At 46.7% G+C, this 27920-nt stretch overlaps 1 protein-coding gene across 1 annotated transcript in view; it reads left to right on the top strand.

Moving 5' to 3' along the window:
- Positions 1 to 27352, top strand: part of LOC123751928 (E3 ubiquitin-protein ligase RNF168-like) — a 66357-nt gene extending 39005 nt beyond the window's left edge. Inside the window, exon 3 of the mRNA XM_069324576.1 lies at positions 26600 to 27352. Coding sequence (XP_069180677.1) covers positions 26600 to 27313 — 714 coding nt within the window. The 3' untranslated portion in view covers positions 27314 to 27352. The remainder of the gene's footprint in view (positions 1 to 26599) is intronic.
- The last annotated feature ends 568 nt before the right edge of the window (positions 27353 to 27920 follow it).

Genomic DNA, 27920 nt, shown 5'->3' with positions numbered 1-27920 from the left:
AACGCCCCTGGCCGGCCTGGTGAGCACTGGTCACAAAACCCCAGCCGAGAGACGACGCATCCGTGTACACATCGAGCGAGGGCTCGGGTAGGCGCCAAGGCACTGAACCCCGAAAAACCCGAAGAGGAAGCCGGTGACGCAGCAACCGACGCAAGGCCCCCGGGGGGTCGAACTCTTCGATTGCGAGAGAGGCAGAAGGGGGAACCCCGAAGGAACCAGAACAGCCGTCGAAGCCAAACCCGACCCGGCGGGTAGACCACCATCGCGAAGTTCAGGCTCCCGCACAGCCCCTCGAGCAACCGCCGGGTGACCCGAGGGCCCTCCAGATACAGACGAAGGCGGGACCGCAGCCGCAGGAGAGACTCCGGAGGGAGAGACAAGGAGGAGGTTCGAGAGTCCGAAACGAGACCCAGCCAAGTCCAAACCTGAGAGGGAACCAGATGGGACTTCCTCCAGTTCACCAAGAACCAGAACTCGGCGAGCTGGGAAAGAACCAAATCCCTGGCTAGCAAGCAAGCTGACTGGCTGGGAGCCCAAACCAGCCAGTCGTCGAGGTAGGCCAACACCCGAACACCTAGGAGACGCAAACGAGCCACCACAACCCGTGTAAGGCGCGTGAACACGCGAGGTGCCAGGTTCAACCCGAACGGGAGACAATGAAAGCGGTAACTCAGACGCCCCACAACAAAACCGAGCCAGTCCCTGAACCGTGGATGAATCGAGACATGCCAATAAGGGTCCTGGAGGTCCAGGGACACCATCCAAGCTCCCGGCTCCAAGAGGAGCCAAACCTGAGACAGCGTAGTCATCCGAAAGGAGGGGCAATGAACCCAGGGGTTCAGACGGGAAAAGTCCAGAATGAACCGCAGGTCCGCGCAGTCCCGTTTCGAAACTGGAAACAGACCGGAAACCCATCTGAGGGACGACGTCGTTTTGACGACTCCCAAGCGTACCCACTCCAAGACGACTCGACAGAGCGCAGGGGAAGAAACCTGCCCTGCCAGCCCCGACCTCCCAAAGGGGGGAGGGGCCACCCAACGCCACCGCAGGTCGTGAGACACGACCCGAAAGGCCCACGAATCGTGGGACCAGGCGCGGGCGAACAGTGCAAGCCGCCCCCCCATTGCCCTGTCAAGGGCACAACCTATAGCACTGTATCATCCTTTGCAGATGACACTAGGATTTTCATGAGAGTTGGCAACATAGAGGACACGGCAAACATCCAATCAGATGTAGATCAGGTCTTTCTATGGGCTACAGAAAATAATATGGTATTCAACGAGGATAAGTTTCAGCTCATGCGCAACGGAAAAATTGAAAATATAAAAACAGAAACCACGTACAAAACGCAGGCAAATCATAACATAGAACGAAAAGGCAATGTAAAGGACCTGGGTGTACTCATGTCGGAAGACCTTACCTTTAAAGAACACAATAAAGTAGCCGTCACAACTGCAAGAAAAATGACAGGTTGGATAACAAGAACTTTTCACACTAGAGATGCTATACCGATGATGATACTTTTCAAAACGCTTGTGCTATCTAGAGTGGAGTACTGCTGCACAATGACAGCCCCTTTCAAAGCTGGAGAAATTGCTGACCTAGAGAGCGTGCAGAGATCCTTTACTGCTAGAATCCACTCAGTAAAACATCTAAATTACTGGGACCGACTAAAGAGCCTAAATCTGTACTCCCTTGAGTGCAGGCGGGAGAGATACATAATAATTTACACGTGGAAAATAATTGAGGGGCTGGTCCCAAACCTGCACACAGAAATAACACCACATGAGACCAGAAGACATGGCAGGATGTGCAGAATACCCCCGTTGAAAAGCAGAGGTGCAACAGGTACTCTGAGAGAGAACTCTATCAACATCAGAGGCCCGAGACTGTTCAACACGCTTCCACTACACATAAGGGGCATAACTGGCAAACCCCTCACAGTGTTCAAGAGAGAACTGGATAAGCACCTCCAAAGGATACCTGATCAACCAGGCTGTGACTCATACGTCAGGCTGCGAGCAGCCGCGTCTAACAGCCTGGTTGATCAGTCCAGCAACCAGGAGGCCTGGTCGACGACCGGGCCGCGGGGACACTAAGCCCCGGAAGCACCTCAAGGTAGCCTCAAGGTAGGAAGGGGGCAAACCGCGAAAGGGCCGGCGACCCTTACGAGACCCAGAACCCCGCACAGCGCGAACACCGCACCGACCAGACGAGGGAGGGTCCGCAGGAGGAGCCAACCCCGAACCTGACACCAGAGGCCTACCACGACTAGAGGAACCCCGAGCCCTGGCACGACCTTTCCAGGAAGACCCACCCCGGGACCCCCGGAAAACCAACAAGTCCGACATCGGACGACAAGCCGCCGACGCAGCTTGAATAAACTGCGCCACGGCCGACTCCTCAAACAGAAGAGGACAAGAAGGTGAAGAACGCCTAAGCGCCAGAGCCCAAGCAGATTCCATGGAGGAACCCAGCACCGCCTGCCGACACGTGAGACGGGACGCATATAACAGGGAAACCGCATCCCGCAAAATCGGCGTGAACAGCTTCAACAAGGCAGCCGACGAACGCACAGCCGAGGACAAGGTGCCAGACCCCGGGACGGACCCAAGCGCCCTCACATCCTCCACGAGCCAATCCGAAGACAGCTCCAGGAGGGAAAAGAACCGCAAGGCCGAAGCCAAAAGGCCCCGGGCGCGCAAGTCCTCCGCAACGAGTGCCGCCGAAAGGGAGGGAACCTGCACATGGAGCTGAATAACGCCCACATCGCGGGGAAGGGCAGGGGCAAACAAGCACTCATTCAGGTACTCAAGGTCGCCCCCCAGGAAAACCTGCAGCACCGTGGAAGCTTTCTGCCACTCCAGCGTGCAGGAACGACAGAAGGAATGCCAGGAATCCAGAACAAACAAGGGGCAGTCTGCTAGCCAGGACGACTCTGGAACCTCGTAACGGAGCCAGAAAGGGAACGAAGTCCCAAACCTGAACGCGGACGGATCCATTTCCGAGGCATAATCCGGGTCACGCAGGAGATAAGCTGCAAAGGCCGCTCGCACCACACCAGGTTGGATGCGATAAGCCGAAAACCTCCGGAAGGACGGAACCGACGTACCCGGGGGAACATGGAACCGAACCCGGGGAGGGGCCGACACCAAATCCAACTCGTATGCAGAGGGGGGAAAAGAAAACCCCACTCCTTGTAACAATAAGCCCCGCTCAGAGGGAAGAAAAACCCAGGCGGGGTCCAGCGGGGCCCAAGGCCCCCAAGTCAGCCCCTCCCCAGCCTCGAGGTCCTTCACCACAGGACCCGAGGCCGAGTCCTCTCCCCAAGCCCCGACCCCACAAGACAAGGACGAAGCAGCCGGAAAAGCTGGAAGAAGGGGGGCCCACTGGTCAGCCCCAGAAGCTTCGGCCGGGAGACAAGACTCGAATGGCTCTGCCGCCCCCCTGGAAGGGGCACCCCCCGAAGCTGCCCAAGTCTCGAGATCAAGTAACTCCTGCTCCGACCCCGAAACCCTCAGACGCTTTGGGGCCGGAAGCAGGGGGGGGGGGAGGGACCAGAACGAACAGAAGGGGAAGGACGAGGAGGTGCGGACTGAACCAGGATCGAAGCGACCCCCACCCCCAAGTCCGGGTCTCGAAAAGCAAAGCGGGGCAGCCCCGGGGCATCCGGGTGAGCAACCAACCGAGCGCGTTGCAACAGACGAAACCTAGACTGCAACGCATGCGCCGCCTGTACCCGTATAGAATCATCAGAGGATTGGGTAAATTGAGTCACAAGCAAGCAGCAACACTCACAGGACTCAGGGTCAAAAGTATCACCGACCCAACAGGCAGCGTGGCAGAGGCAAAAACAATGAGGGTCACCCTGAGACAAGGGGACCGAGCAACCCTCAAACTCGCACACAGCGAGTGGGGACTCCGGGGTCACATACATCGGACCCACGCGCCCCCTAGGGGATTCCCAGGGTCCTGAGCGTTTACTTTAAGAGGACTCGTGCTCAGGTAGTCCCAGGCAGGGTGCTGCAAACTGGCGCCCAAAACTACCAAGCAAACTTCTATAGCTGAACCCCAGGGACGTGTACACTCACGGGGACCTAGCAGGGGGCACCACCGAGGAGAACAGTCGAAGGGCAAAAACAAACTGAATAAAATGACAGAACCCCCCACCAGGCAAAAACAAAAACAAAACCCCGCAAGAGGACAGCGAACCCCAAGGAACAGAGCCTGCCGCGATGTCGGGAAATACAAGCTGAGCAGCACCCTGCGCCCCTACCAGTGCAAACTGCCTCTTACCTGCCGGTAACAAGGGAGAACAGAACACCCAAGAGGCCAATAGGCGGCCGAAAAACCGAAAGGTAAAACGGACCAGCAGAGGCAGACCCCGAGGAACCTGTGGAAGGTGGTCCCAAGCCCCAAGGGCAGTACTTACAGGGCACCTAGGGAAGGCAGCCCTAGGCGCATGCAGCCCGAGTACTGAAGATAACTCCTGGCTCTTGCACCCACAAAACCAACACCACACGCAAAGTACAGTGCAGTAGCGACACCGGAGCCAGAGCACACGACCATTGCCTATACCATCAGCCTCAAGAACTGAGGTGTGGGTATCCGGCGTGGGGGGTCTGGGGCTCCCCCTTCCCCCTCCCGGGGAGGGGGGAGCTGCGCAGACAGCGGCGCGGCGGTGTGTGACGTCACATTAGTTTGCTTGTTTTCGGTTGGGGAGTTCTATCCACTAGTTCGGCTTTTGGTAGCAATTTTAACCAGAATAGGGGTTTGTTTTGAGGCGCTTACCTTTCTGGGTGCCTGTTCCGGTCGATGGCAGACATAGAATGCTTCCAACCACACGGGGGCTTCTATAGGCCATTGCTTCCCTTGCCTCTCTGAGGGAGCCCGGTTCTGGCCGTGTTCCCAGGTAGGCCTAAGAACTCCATACACATGACTGATACCAAAGTCTGACATTAGCATATCAGCCTGGGATAGCTCCGGGGAGCCGACGGGGCTCCCCCCAGAAAAGAGGCGTTGACAGCAAGCGCCAGTGGCTGTCTGCTTTGCCCCAGCTGTCAGGCGGGAGTTGCCCCAAAGATATTATTACCTAATTATTTTAATGTCTCTGATTTGTTCTTAGATTTTTGTTTGCAGTAATATTATTCAATAGTGTGTATTGTGATATATATTTATATAATAAAATGTGTGAATAATCACTGTACTCAAAATTACAGTGTGCATATTATTGATTCAGTTATGTCAATTATAATATCCTCATCCCACCATACTTTTTTTTTATCTTTATTCACTATGTACAGACATTATATATAAGTATCTATATGCTTTGTTCACCATAACTGTTCATCTAAACTGGTATAGTGCACAAAGAGCATAGTGGCCACCCTTGCACAACATGACAAGTCAGGAATGTGATGCCACCACCCTCACCAAAATGGCTTCTCCCAACACCCCTTTTGCTGTTATATATAACGTGTATATATAGTGTAATAAGTATCTACATTTGTGTTCACCATAACGAAGCACTAAGTTGGTATGATGAGCCTAAAAGCAGCAAGGAGTGGCCGATACACCAGCTAGCCTCACCTCACCTGACTTGCCAACATTCTCCTCCCACCATACTGTTTTTGCTTTTTTCACTATATACAGACATTATATGTAAGTATCTGCATGTTTTGTTCACTATAGCAAACCACTAAGCTGGTATAGTAAGTGCAGACAGCAACAGGTGACCACACAGATTCGGCAGACGACGCTACAGCCCTCCCACCCTCAACATTACTCCTCCCACAGTACAGCGCAAATTATCACAACAATCCTGCTATTATCAGAATCCTGGTCATTATTATCACAGTCAGGGGTCTTCTGTAATACTATCGTCATTAAATAATACCAGTTACATATATTTTTGACATTTTTAGGCGATGCTGTGGTCACAAGCTGAACAGCAGTGCTGTGAGCTCATGGTGCATGCACCAGCCTTGATGGCTTACTCAGTACTGAGGCCCCTCACTCCCGGGAATATTGCCCATGATATTTTTTTTTTTAAATGTCGTCTGTTTACAAAAGCTCTGAGGAAGGTGATGTGAACCCCGTGTATCTGTGGGTTGTTTAAATCTTGTGTTGTACTCCAAAATGTCATATGAAGTGATATCCACTTTTGCATAAGTTACTCAACACGTCATATGATGTGTTGAACAGTTTAATGGTTAAGGGTTAAGGCTCCCTCTCCTATTTGCCCTGTAAGTACTACCTATGAGTTCTAGGGGCTATCTTCCATAGAGCTTTCAGGATTCCACTTCCGTAGGAGTTCTTGCTGCTCAGTTTTTGCCCCGCCCTTGGGGCCAGCTGTGGTTTTTGTGGCCTTTGTTTGGCCTTGGGTAGGAAGTAGTGTTGTCTTGCTAGTTGGGGCGCAAGATACTGCCCAGCTTGCCTACCTACATAGCGGCTGTGTTCTGTTCCTTTGGTGATGCTGTACTCTTGCGTTATTTGTTTTTTTTTTTCCTTCCTTGGAGGGGCGGTCTTCCTTATTTGGCAATTCGTCCACGTTAGGGTATTTGGGTGGGCCTTCACTATGCCCCCGTGATTGTACACATCACAGGGGTTCAGCTTTTAACAGTTTTCCCCTTGGTAGTTTTGGGTTTAACTGGTTTTGGCAGTGCCTTGCCTGGGTTTCACGTAGCAGTCAGCCTGGGGGCCCTGGAAATCCCCGTCGGGGCTCAGTTGACCAGTGGATGCGTCTTCTGAGTTCCACTTCGCCTTGTGCGAGTTTGAGGGTTGTTCTGTGCCCTTGTCTCAGGGTGACAGTCACCTTTTATGCCTTTATCATGCTGCTTGTTGGGTCAACGACACCTTTGATCCAGAATCTTGCGAGACATGTTCTCTGCTTCTGCTCTAATTTCTCACACTCTTGACACTGATGTTTGAGTACAAGCATCTTCAGCGTTGCAAGGGATCCAGACTTGGGGGTGTTTGTTGCTTCGACTCTGGTTCCATCTGCACTTCTCAGTCCTTTCCCTGTTGTTTGCTCTGCCCTTTTAACCCCTCCCTGCTCCTGACTCTGGTGGCTTCGGGGGTTGCCCCATTCAGGTCGGTGACGGAGGCATTTGAGCCTGTTCCTCCTGCCAAGGCTTCTGGGTCCTACCAGCAGACCCCTTTTTTTCTGCCTTTTTCCTAGACTTTACCTTTTCTGCAGGGGTAGTGGGCATTGAGGACGGCTCTGGCCTAGGAGCCCCTGTTGTGGGTTCTCAGGTCTTTGTGGGGAGCCCGATTGCAGCGCTTGGGCTGTTTGCCTCTTCTTGAGCCTTTTGTGCCTTCTGTGTAGCGGGTTTTCATCCCTTTCTGGGGGGGGGGGGGGAATAATACACGTCACAGGGGTTCAGCTTTTATCAGTTTTCCCCTTGGTAGTTATCCTCTTTTCCCCTATCCAGGCTGATAGCCGTCCCCCCAGCACTCTTTGTCATATAACGCTTTGAAATTACTGACGGTTTTGGCCTCCACCACCTTCTCACCTAACTTGTTCCAACTGTCTACCACTCTGTTTACAAAAGGAAATTTTCTTATATTTCTCCGGGAGCTTTGTTTCATTAGTTTAAATCTATTAGTTTAGTTCATTAGTTTAAATCTATGACCTCTTGTTCTTGTAGTTCCGGGTGTCAGGAATTCTTCCCTATCAATTTTATCGATTCCTGTTACTATTTTGTATGTAGTGATCATATCGCATCTTTTTCTTCTATCTTCTAATTTTTGCATATTTAATGCCTCGAAACAGGGGAGCCGGTCGGCCGAGCGGACAGCACACTGACTTGTGATCCTGTGGTCCTGGGTTCGATCCCAGGCGCCGGCGAGAAACAATGGGCAGAGTTTCTTTCACCCTATACCCCTGTTACCTAGCAGTAAAATAGGTACCTGGGTGTTAGTCAGCTGTCACGGGCTGCTTCCTGGGGGGTGGATGCCTGGTCAAGGACCGGGCCGCGGGGACACTAAAAGCCCTGAAATCATCTCAAGATAACCTCAAGATATAACCTCTCCTTGTAGCTCTTGTCCTTCAGTTTTGGGAGCCACTTAGTGGCATGTCGTTGCACCTTTTCCAGTTTGTTGATGATATGGGCACCATACAACCGCTGCATATTCCAGCTTTGGTCTAACAAAAGTCGTGAACAATTTCTTTAGTATTTCAACATCCATGTATTTAAAGGCAATTCTGAAGTTAGAAAGTGTAGCATAGGCTCCTCGCACAATGTTCTTAATGTGGTTCTCAGGTGATAGTTTTCTATCTAGAACCACCCCTAGATCCCTTTGCAGGCGATGAGTCACAATAACATGGCTAAAGTATGTTGACCAGACCACACACTAGAAGGTGAAGGGACGACGACGTTTCGGTCCGTCCTGGACCAGTCTCAAGTCCATCCCTTTCTTTGTCAGAATTCTTTAAAGATTTCTCACATAATTTATAGGTTGTGTGGGGTCTGTGTTCTCCTATTCCACATTCCATAACATGATATTTATTCACATTAAATTCTATTTGCCAAGTGTTGCTCCATATACTTATTTTGTCCAGGTTTTCTTGAAGAGCATGACAATCATCTAGGTTTTTTATCTTCCCTATTATCTTAGCATCATCAGCAAACATGTTCATATAATTCTGTATTCCAACTGATAGATCGTTTATGTAGACAATAAACATTACCGGTGCAAGAACTGAACCCTGTGGTACTACACTCATGACATTCCTCCAATCTGATACCTTGTCTCTGATTACGGCCCTCATTTTTCTGTCAGTTAGGAAATTTTTCATCCATGTTAGAAGCTTACCTGTCACCCCACCAATATGTTCCAGTTTCCAGAACAACCTCTTATGTGGAACTCTGTCAAAATCCTTTTTTTTTAGGTCCAGATAGATGCAGTCAACCCAACTATCTCTTTCCTGTAAAATCTCTGTGGCTCGGTCATAGAAACTGAGTAAGTTCATTACACAGGATTTTCCAGATCGAAAACCATACTGTCTGTCTGATATTATATCGTTTTTCTCCAGGTGTTCTACCCATTTAGTTTTAATTATTTTTTCCAATATTTTGACTACAGTATTACACTTGTCAATGATACAGGACTATAATATATACAGGTCAGGGTGCCAGGCACGATTCATATGGCCCGCGGCTACACAGGGTTAACATTAGCTTCCTCAGGGCTCTTGTAAAGAGATGCCATGTATAAAAAAAAATCGTGGGCAATATTCTCCGGTGTGAGAGCCACAGTACTGTGGGAGCAACCAAGGCTGGCGCACACAGCATGAGATAACAGCATTACTGTTCAGCTTGTGACCACAGCATCGCCTAAAAATGTCAAAATAAATATGTAACTTCTATTATTTAGCGATGACAGTATTACAGATGACCCCTGACTGTGATAAAAATGACCAGGATTGTGATAATAGCAGGATTGTTGTGATAATTAGCGCTGTGAGAGGAGTAATGCTGAGGGACGGAGGGAGATTGCATCATTTACTGACTGTGTGGTCACCTGTTATTGTCTGCATTCACTATACCAGCTCAGTGGTTCTCTATGGTGAACACAAATGTATATACTTATACATTTATAAGAGAGTGTATATAGTGTAACAAAACTGCAAACAGTACTGTTGGGGGAGAAATTTTAGTGCACCTGACCTTGAATGAGTGAGGGAGGTAGCCGCCAGCCGACTTTGTGTAGCAACATCTCTTGGTGCCTGAACTAACTAAATCAGCTTAGTTGCACAGTTGTGTTGAACAAAACATGTAGATCCTTATATATAACGTCTGTATATAGTAAATTAAATAAATAACAGGACGGTGGGAGGAGAAAGTAGACGAGTGAGGCGTTGTTGAGGGAGTGGCTGGCTGGTGTGTGGCGGTCACTCCTCGTTGCTTTTCGACTCATAATACCAACTTAGTGGTTCATTATGGTGAATAAAACATGCAGATACTTATATATAACCTACATATAGAGTGTAATAACAGTAAAGCTATTTGTTTATTGTTTTATGAACATAATAATTGAATCACTAATATGCACACCATACTTTTGAGTATAGCGATGATTCACCCCATTTATTATATAAATCTATCACACTACACACTATTGAATAATATTACTGCAAAAAACTAAAAAAATCAATCTGAGACATTGAAATAATTAGGTAATAATATCTTTGTGGCAACTCCCACCTGTCAGCTCAGGTGACGCTGACGGTCTCTGACGACCGCTCTGTCAACGCCCACATTTTACCAGACTTCCTCGGCCTATTGCGGCCAAAATATGTGACCTACGATTTTTTTCCCCATGCTCAGGGAACACAAATTAACATTTTTAGAAGACAAAATAATTTTTTAGAATTTTTTTTTCTTGCGCACAGGGGTGTAAATCTCCTCAGGACCCCTTAGCAGCTTAACCCTCAAACCGCACATATCATATATAAATGATATCAGTAACAAAACCGAAACCGCGCACATCATATATATATGATTTCGTGTCTAGCGCTATAATTTAAACTCCCCGCCTGGGATAGGGGCAGCTATAGTACAGCCACGACCAATAGTTGCAAGATGCCACCTAGAAAAAAAGTCCAGGCCAACATTCTTGGGTGTTACAGCGTCAGTATTGAGCAAGCCACCAAGGCTGGTGCACGCAGCACGAGCTCACAGCACCGCTGTTCAGCTTGTGACCACAGCATCGCCTACAAATACCATAATATATATGATACTGCTATTATTTAGCAGTGATAGTATTACTGAAGCCCCCTGACTGTGATAAAACTGACCAGGATTCTGATAATAGCAGGAGTGTGGTGATATTTAGCGCTGTGCTCCATGGAGGGAGGCGTAAGGCTGTGCGAGGCAGGGTTGTGGCGTCGTCTTCTGACTGTGTGTGGCCACCATTTATTGACTGCACTCACCATACCAGCTTAGTGGTTCGATATGGTGAACACAAATGTAGATACTTATATATAACGTGTGTATAGAGTGTGATAACAGCGAAAGGAGTAGGTTGGGAGCCGCCATTTTGGTGAGGGAGGAGCGTCGTCTGCACGTCTTGGCATGGTGTTTACTGATGGCCACTATGGTCTTTGGGCACCATACTAGCTTATTTGTTCAGGTATGGTGAATAAAACAGGTAGATATTTATATATAATACTTATGTGTATATAGGTAATAACACCACAAACAATATTGTTGAAGGACAAATATTAGTGCGTCTGGCCTTGAGGGCGGCCGCCGATCAGCTGACTGTGTGAGTAGCTACGTCTTTGTGGCCTTTACTCACCATACAAGCTTAGATGTACAGTTATGGTGAACAAAACATGTAAATACGTATATATAACGTCTGTGTATAGTGAATAAATACAGAAAGAGTATTGTAGGAGGTGAATGAGGGTGAGTGAGGTGGTGTTGAGGGAGGGAGTGGCAGTGAGTGGGTCGCTGGTGTTTGGCGGTCACTCCTCGTTGCTTTTTGACTCACAAGACCAACTTAGTAGTTCGTTATGGTGTACAAAACATGCAAATACTTATATATAACCTGTGTATATAGTGTAACAACAGCAAAACTATTTGTTTATTGTTTTATGAACATAATAATTGAATCGCTAATATGCACACCATAATTTTGAGTACAGCGATGGTTCACACATTTTATAATATAAATATACCACAATTCACTGTATGGAATAATATGACTGCAAAAAAACTAAGAAAAAATCAATCAGAGACATTGAAATAATTAGGTAATAATATATTTGTGGCAACTGCCGTCTGACAGCTCAGGCGGAGTAGACCTCGTCTGGCGAAGGCTCTGCCAACGCCCCTTTTTTGCCACACTTCCCTACCCTATTGCGGCTAAAATATGCCACCTACGATTTTTTTGTTATTTTTTCCGTGATCAGGGAACAAAAATGAACACTTCTATAAGACGAAAGAATTTTTTGGAATTTTTTTTTTTGTTGCGCCTGTGGGTGTGAATTCCATTTGGGCCCCTAGCGGTTTGAGGGTTAAGGGTTAAGGGGGCCTTCCCTGCTGCCACTTTTGTAGATTGGAACTATGTTAGCCTTTTTCCACACATCAGCTACAACTCCTGTAAACAGGGATGCCTGAAAAATCAGTTGAAGTGGAATGCTGAGCTCAGGTGCACATTCTCTCAGAACCCATGGTGAAACTCCATCTGGACCAACTGCTTTGTTCTTACTTAGCTCCTTGAGCATTTTTTCCGCTTCATCTCTAGACACGTCTGTGCTCTATGTTGTTCTCTAGAATTCATATTGTGTCTGGTTCCCTGAAGATTTCATTTTGTACAAACACACTTTGGAAATTTTTGTTTAATGTTTCACACATTTCCTTTTCATTTTCCATGATTTTTTTTCCCCATTTTCAACCTCTGAATATTATCCTTTACCTGCAATTTGTTGTTTATGAATTTATAGAATAGACCTGGTTCTGTTTTACATTTGTCTGCAATCCCTTTTTCAAAATTTCTTTCTGCCTCTCTCCTCACTGCCGTGTAGTTGTTTCTTGCATCTTTGTATCGCTGGTATGTTTGGGGGTTTGGCCTCTTCCTTTATTGATTCCATTTTTGTGTCTTTTGGTCTCTGGTCCTCTCGCAATATCTGTTGAATCAGTCCTGTTTCCTAGGTCTGCATCTCTGTTTTGGTATAAATTTGTTTGTGCCTTTGTCATATATTTCACAAAACTTGACATACATATCATTTACTTCCTTGCCTAGCAACAAGTCTGTTCAATTATACTCACTAAAAAAATTTCTAAGGTCGCCATAATGTCCTCTCCTGAAGTCAGGTTTTTCAACTGCTTCAACCTCCTTATTTTCTTCCAGATTATAACGCATTGCATACTTTATTCCCAAGTTTACTTTATTTTTTTTTATTATTTTATTTTACATACTTTATTTATTGTGTGGAGCATTCTATGTCTGCCATCAACCGGGCCGGGCACCCAGAAAGGTAGGCACCCCAACACAAACCCCTAATCTGGTTAAAACAACTACAGAAAACTAACAAGTAAACAGAACTCCCCAATTGAAAAACAAGCATGACGTCACACTTGCTGCGCCACTTTTCTACGCAGCTTCCCCCCCCCCTCCCAGAAGGAGGGGGAAGGGGAAGGGGGAGCCCCAGACCCATCGCGCCGGCTATCCACCTGTCAGTTCTCGGCTGATGTGATTGTGGCTCGGTCGTGTGGCTCCAGCTCCAGATTCTCTCATGTGTTGTGCTGTGCCTTGTGTCCAGTACTGCTCTTATGGTGGCATGCGAACTGGGAGTAATATTCACAGGTACTCAAGCTACATGTGCTTAGGGTTCCCTTCCCTGAGTGTCCTGTAAGTACTGCCCTTGGGGCTTGGGGTTATCATCCACAAGTCACCTTGGGGGTCTACCTCTGTTGGTCTTTTGCTGCTCGGTGATTGACTGCCCCAAGTGTGTTGGGGAGTTTCCTCCCTTTTTTACCTTGGGGGTAAGTGGTAGTTTTTGCACTGGTAGGGGCACAGTTTTCACCTATTACAGTGGCCAGCTTTTTTTCTTCTGGGTACATTGTCCTCTTGAAGAGGTTTTCTTTTCATTTTTCTTTGTGCCTGGTGGGGGGTGTCTGCTTTTGTTCCCCTACCCCCAGTTATCTTAGTGTCTTAACCTCCTATGTTCAGTGGTACCCCCTTGCTTGGCCCCCGTGAGTGGACACGTCTTGGGGGTGGTTCAGTTTTAGAAGTTTGTTTGATAGATATGGGCGCCGGTTAGCAGTACCCTGCCTGGGCTTACCCTTCACGATAACAGTCTAAGGCCCCTGGGAAATCCCGCGGGGGTGCAAGGGGTTCAATGGATGTGACCCTTGGGTCCCCCTCTCTCCTTGTGCGAGTTTGAGGGTTAATCTGTTCCCCTGTCTCAGGGTGACACTCATTGTTTCTTCCTCCGTTATGCTGCCTGTTGGGTCGGTGACATCTTCAACCTGGAGTCCTGCGAGCATTTTTGCTTGTTTGTGATTCACTTTACCCAATCCACTGATGACACTATCCGGGTGCAGGCGGCTCAGGCGTTGCATGCTTTCTTGAGGTTATCTCGAGAGGATTTTGGGACTTAGTGTCCCCGTGGCCCGGTCCTCGACCAGGCCTCCACCCCCAGGAAGCAGCCCATAGCAGCTGTCTAACTCCCAGGTTACCTATTTACTGCTAGGTAACAGAGGCATCAGGGTGAAAGAAACATTTTGCCCATTTGTCTCCGCCTCTACTGGGGATTGAACCCGAAACCTCAGGACTACGAATCTGAAGTGCTGTCCACCCAGCTGTCAGGCGTCAGGTGCTAGGTTGATTGCTACCCTGGATGCCCTGAGGCTACCCTGCTTTGCTTGTAGAGACCCGGACTGGGGGGTGTTGGTCATTTCGACCTTGGTTCAGTCCGCACCCCCCTCGTTCTTCCCCTGCTGTGGTTCATTCTGGTCCCCCCTCCCCCCCCCCTCCTTGCTTCCGGCACCGGAGTGTCTGTGGGCTTCGTGGTCTGGAAGGTTGGGGGGAAGTTTAGAGGATTCTGAGACTCGGGAAGTTTCGGGGGTTGCCCCTTCCGGGGTGGCGACGGAGGCATTTGATTCAATTCCTCCAGTTGTTGCATATCAATCTGACCAGTGCCCCCCCCCCCCTCCTTAGTGTTTTCCGGCTGCCCCGTCTTCTGATTTTGAGGCCGGGGCTTTGGAGGACAATTTTGCCCCGGGACCTGGTATAGAGGTTCCCGGGGTTTGGGGGGGAGGGCTGGCTTGGGGACCTGAGCCCCATTGGACTCCACCTGGGGTTTTCTTACCCTTTGAGTGGGGCTTACTTTTACAGGGAGTGGGGGCTTTCCTTCCCTCTCTACATACGAGTTGGTTTTGGTGATGGTCCTTCCCCGGTTCAGTTCCGTGTCCCTTCGGGTCCTTCGGTTCCGTTCTTCCTTTGGATAATTTTAACAACATTCTTATCTGGGACATGTATTCTTCTGCGTCATGTCACATTCATGTAAGAATCGTATCGGGATCCTGCATGACTCTTGGTCAAGTATACCAATGGGCCCATATGTGCCTCTGTGATTTAGTGCTTGATTATCTAGGGTCTCGAAGGTTTGAGAAGAACTTCGATAATTCACATATTATTGGTACATCTGTCAGTTTCTTGTGATGATTACCCCGCCAAACACACACCGAAACTACGACGTTGGTACAACGTTCGAACAAGTTTCAACACTTCCTAACCAGTTTTAACAATCAATATAGCAAGTTGTAACAACGTTCTAATACGTCATAAACACGTTAAGCCAAGATGTAACAACTTTATTACAAGTTGTAACAAGCGGAAAATAGAGACAGTTTCGGTTTGTGTTTCCAGGGTACCTCCAGTCCTTTCTTGGACTCGTTGGTCCACTTCCATACTACTTATCATCTTTCAATACTATATCTAATTATTTTCTAATCACATCTCATCTCTGTAATCTGTCTCGGCAATAAAAATAATTGTTAAATAAACATTGTCGGCTACCCTCTCCGAAAGAAGGGTGGAGCCAGCTTGGACCTCATGCATTCTGAGCATGGCCCGAGGGAGATAGTTTTGTTTCTGGACAGTGTAAACAAGTGTTGGTGTTCTGCGACCGTTCTCACGGGTAATACATCGCACTAGCTACTCTCTCTCTCCAGTCATAGCCCCCTTAATACTGGGGGAGTTCTGGATTTTCTATATAGGGAAACTTCCTAGTTTTTTCTCTGAATGCAGGAGAAGGGTGGCTCGGAGTGATGCCCTCTTCGCCTCTACTCTACGCCTACTCTTATCCTAATGCATACGCAACGTAGGACATAATCCACTACCAATGCTCCCAGAATATTACATGACTGAGCTGTGTCATGCCACTATAGTGCCTACACTCTACATGCGAGATTATACGGTCTGGCCACACTGTCAGCCAGGCACTGGCTGTCGATTTTTGGATAAGTGTTGGGTATTGTTTGTGTTATGTTGATTGGGCACTTTGTGTGCATCTTAACACTATCACTCACCGGGCAGGCGCGCAGTCAACTTAGGGGTCATGCAGCGAGCGTGCGGATAAGCGCGCGGTGACACCTAAATGTGTATACTCGTTTCAGCTTTCTCACCTTAATTCTTGTGCTACATCGCTCGTTTTGGTATCATTGTGTTTGCAATTAAATTCCCTACAGGCGTGTATAAATATAATGTCCAAAAGCCTGGAGTGCCTCCCCGCAGAAAAGCCTAAAGTTACCCGTGAACGAGCACCAATTTGTACACTGCAACCTAATGTGTATACACGTTCAATTTGATAACATCAAATTTTGTGTTACGTCTTTCATTTTGGTATCAAAGTGTTCGCGACGTAAAGGCGCGCATTTTAAAACTAGTCCCAACATAATAGCACAATAAATAGAATTTTAACAAATATTTTAATATTTTGACCAAAACCCTATTTATAATCTTTCAAGTGTTCGGACATCAAGTTTCATGTTATATCTTTCATTTTGGTACAGTATCAAATTGTGCGCAATCTAAAGGCGCTTATTTTGATACTATCCCGAGGTCGATTGGATAAAACACGAATTTTATACAAATATTTTTTGTAGTGGACGCGAGTCCTGTCCAAAGTTACCGATAGTGTTAACGTTGCCTTAATTAATATGTCCATATATATTGTTGTTCATTACACTGTGGGGCATAGCCCAAAATTTTAGTAACTTTTGATTTACTTTTTCAGCGACTGAATCTTTTTTTGACTCTGGGCACTCATTCATTGACTGTCATTCAATGCCTGGCTTTATATATATATTGGAATCTCTCTGTATATATAGTTTATCTTGTACGTTACATTAGCAATTGCTAATTAAGTCGTGTTAGTTCACCATATTGATTATACACGTGTACTCTCTTGTCCCTAGCTACCGGTGTGTTGACCATATTTACAGTCATTTCATTGCATATTTACATATTTCCTACCTCTATGCTACACATTCTTGTGTATATTAGTATGTGCATATTGGCTATAGTAATTATAATGCTAGGCTGGACTATGTACATGTTCAGTTCTCTGATTTTGAACTGACCAGTGTTCAGTTATAGTGCAGAGTTCTTTCCTCTTCTTGTATCACACTACCGACTGCCGGGTAGGCAATGTCTGCAGGTGGATGTCGATTTCCATTCAACCACTCCTGCCCCCTGCAGTTAATTTTCATTGGGTCGGGGGGGAGCTCGGAATTACAGCCCTGGCTACGAACTTTTCTTTGAGTTAGTTTTCCATACGGGAATTTTTATTTTAGTGCAGTACATATCCTAAGTAGTTTTCCTCATACATTACTCAGCGTCATGTACGTCGTTCTGCCCTGCTGGAGCTGGTTGCACCATTCCTGCAAGATGCGGTGTCACTGTTTTCGCTTCGTTGATGGTGTCCCACCTGTGTGCTTCGTCTCGGTGGGTGTATGGGGCTTCCTGGCGATCCTTCCTTTTTCTTTTTTTGTCTCTTCGTAGGTATACTTCGCTTTTTGTTGAGGTGGTCTTGTCCTTTCCCTAGTGGCTGTTTCAGGACCGTCTTCGTATGCCGCATTCTGTCATATCGTATCGTGTGGTGCTGGCGGAGCTGCTACAGCTTGCTTCCAGTTTTGATGTTCCTTCTGCACCATTCCACAAGTTGTCTAGGGCATTGTTTCACCTCCGGCCTGCTCTTGCGCCGCCTGAGCTGTCCTGGTCTTTGGACATGATGCTCTCTTATCTCTTGCCCTCGGTTGGTTGTGGCCCCTTTGGTTCCGGATTGTTTCTCAGAGGTTTCTACTTCTTTGGGTTCTGGTGTTAGGTTTGTTTGTTGCAGCCATTCCTCTTTTTCTGGTGAGGTTGGGTTGGCTGTTTTTCTGGAGGAGGTCCATGGGGTTGTTGTTGCTTGGTATTTTTGGCCGGGGGTGCATCTTCTTGTGTCTGGTTATGGCTCTCAGCAATTGCCTGCATGTCGTGGCCTCTGTGGCCCCTGGACATGCTTTGAGTTGCCCGGGGTTCCCTTGTCCCCTGTTCAGGGGTTTTGGTCTCCCGGGTTGTCTGCAGGGTCCTGTCGGTGTTGCCTGTTGTCTTGCTTTCGGGTTTTAGGCACATGGTTTCTGCCTTCCAGGTTTGTCCCTCTTTTGTCCTTCGCTTTGGGTAGATAGCTCTTGGGCCCCTTCGGCTCCCAAAATGGTGGGGAGTTCCCCCAAAACTCCCCACCATTTTCTTGGTGAGACCCGGAGGCTTCTCGGTAACCCTCCCTTCCCCCAGTTAGCTGGTTTTTACGCGTACCTACCTACCTTGAGGCTACCTTGAGGTGCTTCCGGGGCTTAGTGTCCCCGCGGCCCGGTCGTCGACCAGGCCTCCTGGTTGCTGGACTGATCAACCAGGCTGTTAGACGCGGCTGCTCGCAGCCTGACGTATGAGTCACAGCCTGGTTGATCAGGTATCCTTTGGAGGTGCTTATCCAGTTCTCTCTTGAACACTGTGAGGGGTTTGCCAGTTATGCCCCTTATGTGTAGTGGAAGCGTGTTGAACAGTCTCGGGCCTCTGATGTTGATAGAGTTCTCTCTCAGAGTACCTGTTGCACCTCTGCTTTTCAACGGGGGTATTCTGCACATCCTGCCATGTCTTCTGGTCTCATGTGGTGTTATTTCTGTGTGCAGGTTTGGGACCAGCCCCTCAATTATTTTCCACGTGTAAATTATTATGTATCTCTCCCGCCTGCGCTCAAGGGAGTACAGATTTAGGCTCTTTAGTCGGTCCCAGTAATTTAGATGTTTTACTGAGTGGATTCTAGCAGTAAAGGATCTCTGCACGCTCTCTAGGTTTTCACGTGTTTTGACATCCACCCTCAAACTGACAAGTGGATAGCCGGTGCAATGGGTCGAGGGGCTCCCCCTTCCCCCTCTCAGGGAGGGGGAAGCTGCGCAGACAAACAGCGCGGAAAGTGTGACGTCATGCTCGTTTTTCAATTGGAGAGTTCTGTTTACTTGTTAGTTTTCTGTAGTACAGTAATTTTAACCAGATTAGGGGTGTTTAGGCCACAAAATTGTTTTTGATTTCTGTGCGCTTCCCCGGCTGGCCAGCAAGGCGGTGCTGTGTCTTGTTTACATGTGACTGTGTGTGGCACGAGTTTTGGAGGAGTTTTTGCCTCCGACTGGAGTTACTGTGGTACCTGAGCTTATGAATTTAATCCGTTCCCAAAGATGGTTCATAACCCAAAAATTCGTAAACTGAAGCGAATTTTCCATAAGAAATAATGTAAATTGAATTAATCCATTCCACACTCCAAAAAATATTAACTTCAAAGTAAATTTTATACCTAATTCAGGTTATTGCTTAAATTTATTGATGACTCTTGTTGGTGTATGGAAGACGGTGAGGAGGGGAGAGAGGAGGAGAGGTGTTAGTAGTTGGAAGGGGAGTCCCCTTCCATTATAACATCAGGCGGTGATGACTTCTATGGGGTAATCTCTCTCCTACGTTTTGCAGGAGCACTACTAGGACCTGGTTGTGGCTCACTACTTGCTTGTCTTACTGAGAATCTGTCTAAACACACTTGTTTTTCCCTACATTTTAACACTTGTCTGTAGTGAGATATCATATAGCCATTTAAAAGGTCAATGCAATGGCCTGCTACAGCTTTATCTGGGTGAGTTTTTTTAACAAAACTTTGCAGTTCTTCCCATAATTCACACATTTTCTTAACCCCTAAGCTGCTCGGGACTATTAGGCCTTCAACACCCACAGGCGCAACAAAATAAAAAATAAAATTTATTTCGACCTATAAAAGTGTTCATTTGTGTTCCCTGATCACAGGAAAAAAAAATCGTAACCGACATATTTTGGCTGTAATAGGGTGGGGGAAGTCTGGTAAAAAAAGAGACGTTGACAGAGCAGGCGCCAAAGAAGGTCTTCTCCGCCCCAGCTGTCAGGCATGAGTTGCCACAAAGATATTATTACCTAATTATTTCAATGTCTCTGATTGATTTTTTCTAATTTTTTTGCAGTAATATTGTTCAATAGTGTGTAATGTGATATATTTATTTAATAAAATGTGTGAATCATTGCTGTACTCAAAATTATGTTGTGCATATTAGTGATTCAATTAATATGTTCATAAAACAATTAACAAATAGTTTTGCAGTTATTACACTATATACACAGGTTATATATACAATGGGGCCTCGACTTACGATGCTAATCCGTTCCCAGAGACGGATCGTAAGTCGAAGCGATTTTTCCCATAAGAAATAAAGGGAATTGAATTAATCCGTTCCCCACCCTCCAAAATATTAACATACAAATACATTTTATACTGAATACAATGTTTTTTTTCTAACTACAATACAGTACCAAAGTGTCTCTTACCTTTATGGAGGGCTCTTGATGGAGTATGGAAGATGGTGATGAGGGGGGAGGAGGAGAGTTGTTCCTGTTTGGAAGGGGAGTCCCCTTCCATTATAACATCAGGCAGTGATGTTTTCTCTGGAGTACTCTCTCTCTTATGTTTTGCCTGAATACCACTAGGACCTGGTTGTGGTTCAGTGCTTGTTTGTCTCACTACAAATTTGTCAAGAGACATTTGTTTTTCCCTTCATTTTAACATTTGTCTGTAATGCTGCATCACAGTGTCATTGAATAGGTTAAGGCAACGACCTACTGCAGCTTGATTTGGGCGAGTCGTTTCAGCAAAGGTCTGCAATTCTTCCCATGCTGCACACATTTTCTTAATTGTTGAGGAAGAGACATTCTGTACTCTTGTTTCTGCTCTATGGTCATCCTTACATGAGTTTTCATATGTTGAGCCTTACCACTGACTTTCCTGGGACTCATGGCGTGATATATAATCATTACTTTAATGTTCAAAATGCAAAAAACCACCACAAAAGCGGAATTTCTTGTAGGCGAGATCACCACTAAGTGGGCAGCTGTGGTAAACTGAGGCAGGTCGGCCACGTGACTGGGAACCACGCGCTCGGTCGACCCGAACGTGTACCAACAAATATCGGAAGTCAACGACACCATCGGATGTCGAGTCTCATTTTTCGATGAAATTTACATCGTAACTCGAAATTATCGTAAGTAGGGGCAATCGGATGTCGAGGTGCCACTGTAAATATCTGCATGTTTTTTTCATCATAACGAACCACTAAGTTTCAAGCTAAACTTTCTAATATGCTGCACTCACCTGAGGTCTATAGAAGAAGAACAAAATCTGATTATGTATATTGGTTCTACAAGGTAGCCAACTCCATCAAAATATTAAATATGTACCCAACTCATCTAATGATTAATCAGCCAATTACTCCATGGGATAACTGGGATCTATCAGTTGATTTTGTAAATGCGTCCAAGATAGAAACGCCCGAAACTGCCCGAAACGCTTTGCGTAATAGTGGCTTTAGGCATTGTATGTACTAGCTCTATCTATAAAGCCAACAAACTTTGTAAAATCTCTTTATGTATGTACTTTTACCTAAATAAATATTATTATTATTATTATTATAGTGTGCACTCTACATTATTAAAACAGTTAACACTGAAAAGCATCACTGAAAGTACTCAGAGTATGGGTAACGATGTGTATCAGTGCTATACCAACGGCTCTGTAGAAGAAGGTGGACGATGTACCAGATGTGCATGTAACATATTTGAACAATCTTCTCTCGTACATACAGCAATGAAGCGCATCAATGACTGGGCAAGTACAACTCAAACCGAACTTGCAGGCATATACCTTGCCACTGAATTTTTAAAAGACAAAGGCAGTGGACTTATATACTGTGACTCACAGAGTGCACTCCTGGCATTGAATGCACATAGTAGTGACACCCAGAAAATAGTCAGTGATATTCGAATGAATGTTTTAGCTGCCAAAGAAAACAGATTTGAGATTAAATTCCTATGGATACCATCACATGTTGGCATCTCAAGGCAGGACACTGTTAATATGCTTGCTAAGACAGCCTGCAGAAAACCAGTGGTAGAAATTGATATGGGTGCTTCATTAGCAGTGACAAAGAGAATACTTAAACAAATATCTAATGAAAATCTCACCGACCTAACAAATTCTCAAAGACCTGAAAGTTGTAGCATTAAATATTATGATAGATATCGTGAGGAGACATTCACATATGGGACTAATAGAACAAGAACCCGGCAATGTGATGTTATAGTGGCCAGAATACGCCTGGGATATAGACGTATCTGGCAGCTTTCTCAAAACCCAAATGTCGAGTACACAATGTGTCAACTTTGTGAAAGAGAAAACATGCACTCTCTTGAACATTATATTGTAGAATGTCCCATATTGACTGACTTTCGCCCTCCTGGGCTAAGGTATGCTGAACTCTGTAATTACTATATGAGTACTGGAACACTTGATTATATATTGGACTTGTATCCAAGATTGACCATGTAATATATCAATCATACAATGTATATATATGATGTAACGCTATAACCTGAGCTTGTAAAAGCACCTTCATCACCTTCAGTGATTAAGTGCTTAATTACACACTAGTTTCTCTGTCAGCTATCTCACCCTGTCAGAGTAAATGAGACAAATGTATGTGAATGCATGTGTGTGTGTATAGATGTATGTATATGTGTGTGTGTATGTATATGTATGGGTATAAAGTATATATGGAAGCTGATCAGAATTACATTTCACCTTTGTGAATGTACATTAATGACACTATGTAAAAGACACATCTAACACTTTATGTAGGGCATACGTAAATCTGTGTATCTATGTATTTACGTATGTAGGTTAGCTTAGCATTTTAAAAGCACTGAATCACCTTCTGTGGTTGAGTGTTCAATAAACCCTTGAACTATATGCTTAACACTTCTCTAACCCTGTCTATGGAGGACAGAAGGAAATGTATATATACTGGTTAGCATTGTAAATGTGTGGCCACGTCTGTGGTAGAAAATAATAATAAAAAAAAAAAATATAAGTTGGTATTGTGAGTCAAAAAGCAACAAGGAGTGACCGGCACTCACCAGCCAGCCACTCACCACCACTCACTCCCTCGCCAACATCCTCCCACCATATTGTTTTTGTTTTTATTCACCATATACAGACGTTATATATAAGTATCTACATGTTTTGTTCACCATAACTGTTCAACTAGGCTGGTATAGTGCCCAAAGAGCAAAGTGGCCACCTTTACACAGCATGACATGTCATGCAGATGATGCCACCACCCTCACCAAAATGGCTTCTCCCAACACTCCTTTTGCTGTTATTACACTATATATATACACAGTATATATAAGTATCTACATTTGTGTTCACCATAACAAACCACTAAGTTGGTATGCTGAGTCAAAAAGCAACAAGGAGTGGCCACCACACCAGCCAACCACTCACCACCACTCCTTCCCTCACTATCATCCTCCCACCAAACTGTCTTTGCTTTTATTCTCTATATACAGACGTTATATATATAAGTATCTACACATTTTGTTCACCATAGCAAACCACTAAGCTGGTATAGTAAGTGCAGACAGCAACAGGTGGCCACACGTTCGGCAGACGACTCTACAGCCCTCCCACCCTCAACATTACTCCCCCCACAGCACAGCGCAAATTATCACAACAATCCTGCTATTATCAGAATCCTGGTCATTTATATCAGTCAGGGGTCTTCTGTAATACTATCATCGCTAAATAATAGCATGTACATATATATTTTGACATTTTTAGGCGATGCTGTGGTCACAAGCTGAACAGCAGTGCTGTGAGCTCATGTTGCGTGCACCAGCCTTGATGGTTCACTCAGTACTGAGGCCCCTCACTCCTGGTAATGTTGCCCACGATTTTTATTTGAAATGGCGTCTGTTTACAAGAGCCCTGAGGAAGGTGATGTGAACCCTGTGTATCCGCGGGCCGTTTAAATCTTGCATAGTACTCCAAAGCTACATATGCAGTGATGCGCACTTTTGCGTCAGTTACTCAAAAGTTCATATGCAGTGTTGGGCAGTCTAAGGGTTAATGAGGAAGGGACATCCTCTTCTGCCTCTATTCACAACTATTTTCTTAGATTGAACCTTACCACTGACTTTCTTGGGACCATGGCAAGATATATAATAATTACCTTTATGTTCAAATACCCAAAAATCCCAAAACACTGAAATTCTTTACAAAGAATTCAGGCGCGATTGTCACTAGGCGGGAGGCACTGTTAAACTGAGGCGCGGTCGCCGTGCCACCACACACTAGGTCGGCCATACGTGTATCAACAAACTACTTTACCCTAGGCAAAGTTCGTAACGCAATTTGGATTTTACGAAGAAATTGGGCTCGTAACCTGAAAATTCGTAAAGAGGGACATTTGTGAGCCGAGGTATCACTTTACTTCTCCTGGAGCCGTGTGTATATGTAAATGTGTGTTTGATTATTTGTATATGAGTAATAGTATATTTTATGGCCGCCTGTTGTTTCTTTTCCAGGGTACGTTTTCCGCCAAAAGTTGTGGTGCTTTGGGCTCCGTTTTGGGTTCAGGTTCATTTCCAGTTTCCTTTGGGTTCTTCGGTTTTGTCTCCCGGAGATTTTCCTCTCAAATTTCTCTTGTACAGGTTTGGGTGGCCCTTGGTTTCCTCCGGTGTGGCCCAGTCTTGGCCTCTAATCTGGCCTCGACCTCTATTGAGGGGCGGTCCCTGGGTCTTCCTGGCTTACAGACGGCTGTCTTGCTTTGGCCTGGGCCCCAGCTCGGGTTTTCTAAACTCTTTTATCTGTTTTGTTTGCAGTCTAGGTTGTTCCTCAGTTCCTGGCAGCTTCTGCTGCTGCCATCCTCTTTCTGCTTTGTTGGTGATCTGGGGTCGGCGTTCTCATGCTCCCGGCTGGATCGTGCCAAGGTTCGAGTCTCTGCAGGTCGAGGTAGGCCTTGTTGTAAGTTTCTGAACCGGGGCCACCTTCTCGTGCAGGGTGTTGGCCCTTTCGTGGGTTGCCCCCACGGGAGCCGGGGACACTAAAGCCCCGAAATCATCTCAAGATAACCTCAAGATATTGCCCCATTACCAGGATGCTGGTGTGTGGGGGGGGGGGGGCCAGGGACTCGTGCTGTTTGCTCATGCCTGATCCCATGATTTGTGGGTTTTTCGGGTTGTCATCCGGCCTGCGGTGGCATTGGGCAGCTCCTCTTCCTACCGGGGGATTCGTGGCTGACTTCCCTTCACTCTGTCAGGTCATCTTGGAGTGGGTGAGCTTGGGAGTGGTCGAAAAGACCTTGTCCCACAGGTGGGTTTCCCGCCTGTTTCCAGTACCGAAATGGGACTGTGCGGATATGTGGTTCATTCTGGACTTGTCCTGCTGAACCTCTGGATTCCTTGCCCCTCCTTTCGGATAACTACTCTGTCCCTGGTTTGGCTTCTGTTAGAGCCGGGTTGTTGGTTGGTGATTCTGGATCTCCGGGATGTATATTGGCACCTCCCTATTCATCTGGAGTTCAGGGACTCGTTAGGTTTTGTGGTGGAGGGGCAGGCTTACCGCTTTCGTTGCCTTCCTTTTGGGTTGAATCTGGTGCCTCGCATATTCACTTGTCTTCCCGGTTCGTGGTGGCCCTTCTGCATCTGCTAGTGGTTCAGGTGTAGGCCTATCTCGACAACTGGTTGGTGTGGGCTCCCAGCCGGTCTGCTTGTCTGCTCACCAGGGGGATGATTCTTTCCCAGTTCATCGGATTCTGGTTCCTGGTGAGCTGGAGGAAGTCTCATCTGGTTCTATCCAAAGGTTCGGACCCAGCTGGGCCTCGTGAGGGACTCTCGGAACACTTCCTTGTGTCTCCCTCCGGAGGCATTGCTGCTGCTGCAGTCCTGCCTTCTGCTGTTTGGGGGGGGGGGGGGTTTACCGGGTCATGTGGTGGTTGCTCGAGCAGTTGTGCAGGAGTCTGACCTTCCCTGTGCCGATTTACTCACTGGGTCGGGTCTGGCTTCAGCGTTTGGTAGCTCCAGGGAGCCAGAGGAACTCTACACAGAAATCCAGCGTTGAATGTAATGAAACGCCATTTTCTGGGTGAGTCCCGGAGGCTCCCCGGCACCCTCGCTCCCTCCGGTCGGCGGTTTCCATTTTGTTTTTGATTCTCGGCCTCTGAATTGGGGTGTGAGTAACCGGCACAGGAGGTCCAGGGCTCCCCCTTCACCCTCCCAGGGAGGGGAGGGCTGCGTGGACAAGTGGTGTGGCGGTGTGTATGATGTTTGCTTGTTTCTTTAGATGGGGGGGGGGGGGGTGGAATCTGCCTCTCTATTCGGTCTCTGGTTGCAATTTTTCTTACCATGTGGGGTCTGTTTTGTTATGTCTACCTTTCTGGGTGCTAACCCCAGTTGATGGCAGATATGGAATGTCCCCAAATACATGGGGTTTCCATAGGCCATTGCTCCCTTTGCCTTTTTGAGGCGGCCAGGTTCTGGCTTGTGGTCCTCGGTAGGCTGAACTCCAATTGACTGATGACCCCGGACTAATATGCGCATATCAATCCGATAGCTCCAGAGAACCGGAGGGACTCACACAGAAAATACTTTTTTTTCGTTGTAAATACATGTAACTTAACCAAATATTCTTTATCCACAGGATAACAACCCAGAGGAATGTTCAGTGTGTTTTAACAATTATGATGACACACTGCTACGGCCTCGCACTCTGCCTTGTGGCCACACATTCTGCTCCCAGTGTATTGACAATGCTATCAAGAATGGTCAGCTGAACTGCCCCAGCTGCCGTGCCCAGCACACTGCCACAGCTGCTACTCAGTTCCCAATCAATTATGGTATGGAGGCCTTTATCAGAAAACTAAAAGGTATGGAGGTGGTGCCAGTGACAACGGTACCCACAAAACCCAATAAAGCTCCGACCAGAGGCATCAGTAAGAAGTTACGTTCCATGGTGGAGGAGCAGAAGAGCAGCATCAGCAGCCTCATTACCAGCTGTGAAGAGGTACTGTCCCAGCTGGGTGAGTACCGGGGGCAGCTGGGGGACTGGAAGACTCAACACCTCCAGCTCCAGGACAGACTCTATGCTCTGGTAGAGCAGAACAAGTCAGCAATGAAGCTCTTGGAACTGGAGGATACCAGTGTGGTGGATATGACAACACAAGGAGAGGAAGGGAAGACTCAGCTGCAGGCCATGTTGGGGAGCCTCGACACAGTCAACACAGCACAGGAGGTTGACACTACCATAGACACAGCTGATGAGTGCAGCATGAAGGTAGAAGATTGGCTCCAGAAGTGCCAGGAACTCTTCCCAGATGTCAACACTGTCCACACCTCAGTGAAGGTATGCTGCTGAAGGTCACATTGTTCTCACCCAACTGAGTGTAGTATTGCCTCTATAAAAACACTTTTGATATGGAGACACATAAAGATGAGAGTAAACTTTATATATATAGGATGATATGGAGACACATCAAGATGAGAGTAAACTTTATATATATAGGATGATATGGAGACACATCAAGATGAGAGTAAACTTTATATATATAGGATGATATGGAGACACATCAAGATGAGAGTAAACTTTATATATATAGGAAACTTTTTGTTTTAAAATCTGAAACATTTTTATTAATAAAGTCAACTGTCATCTTGGTGTTTCTCTACATTGTGGTCAGCACTCAGTGTTCACTACACTGTGGTCAGCACTCAGTGTACACTACACTGTGGTCAGCACTCAGTGTTCACTACACTGTGGTCAGCACTCAGTGTACACTACACTGTGGTCAGCACTCAGTGTACACTACACTGTGGTCAGCACTCAGTGTACACTACACTGTGTTCAGCACTCAGTGTACACTACACTGTGGTCAGCACTCAGTGTACACTACACTGTGTTCAGCACTCAGTGTACACTACACTGCGGTCAGCACTGAAGTGTACACTACACTGTGGTCAGCACT

Source organism: Procambarus clarkii, chromosome 14, assembly GCF_040958095.1.
Source record: "Procambarus clarkii isolate CNS0578487 chromosome 14, FALCON_Pclarkii_2.0, whole genome shotgun sequence".
NCBI lineage: Eukaryota > Metazoa > Arthropoda > Malacostraca > Decapoda > Cambaridae > Procambarus > Procambarus clarkii.
This window is presented reverse-complemented; position numbering and strand designations above follow the sequence as displayed.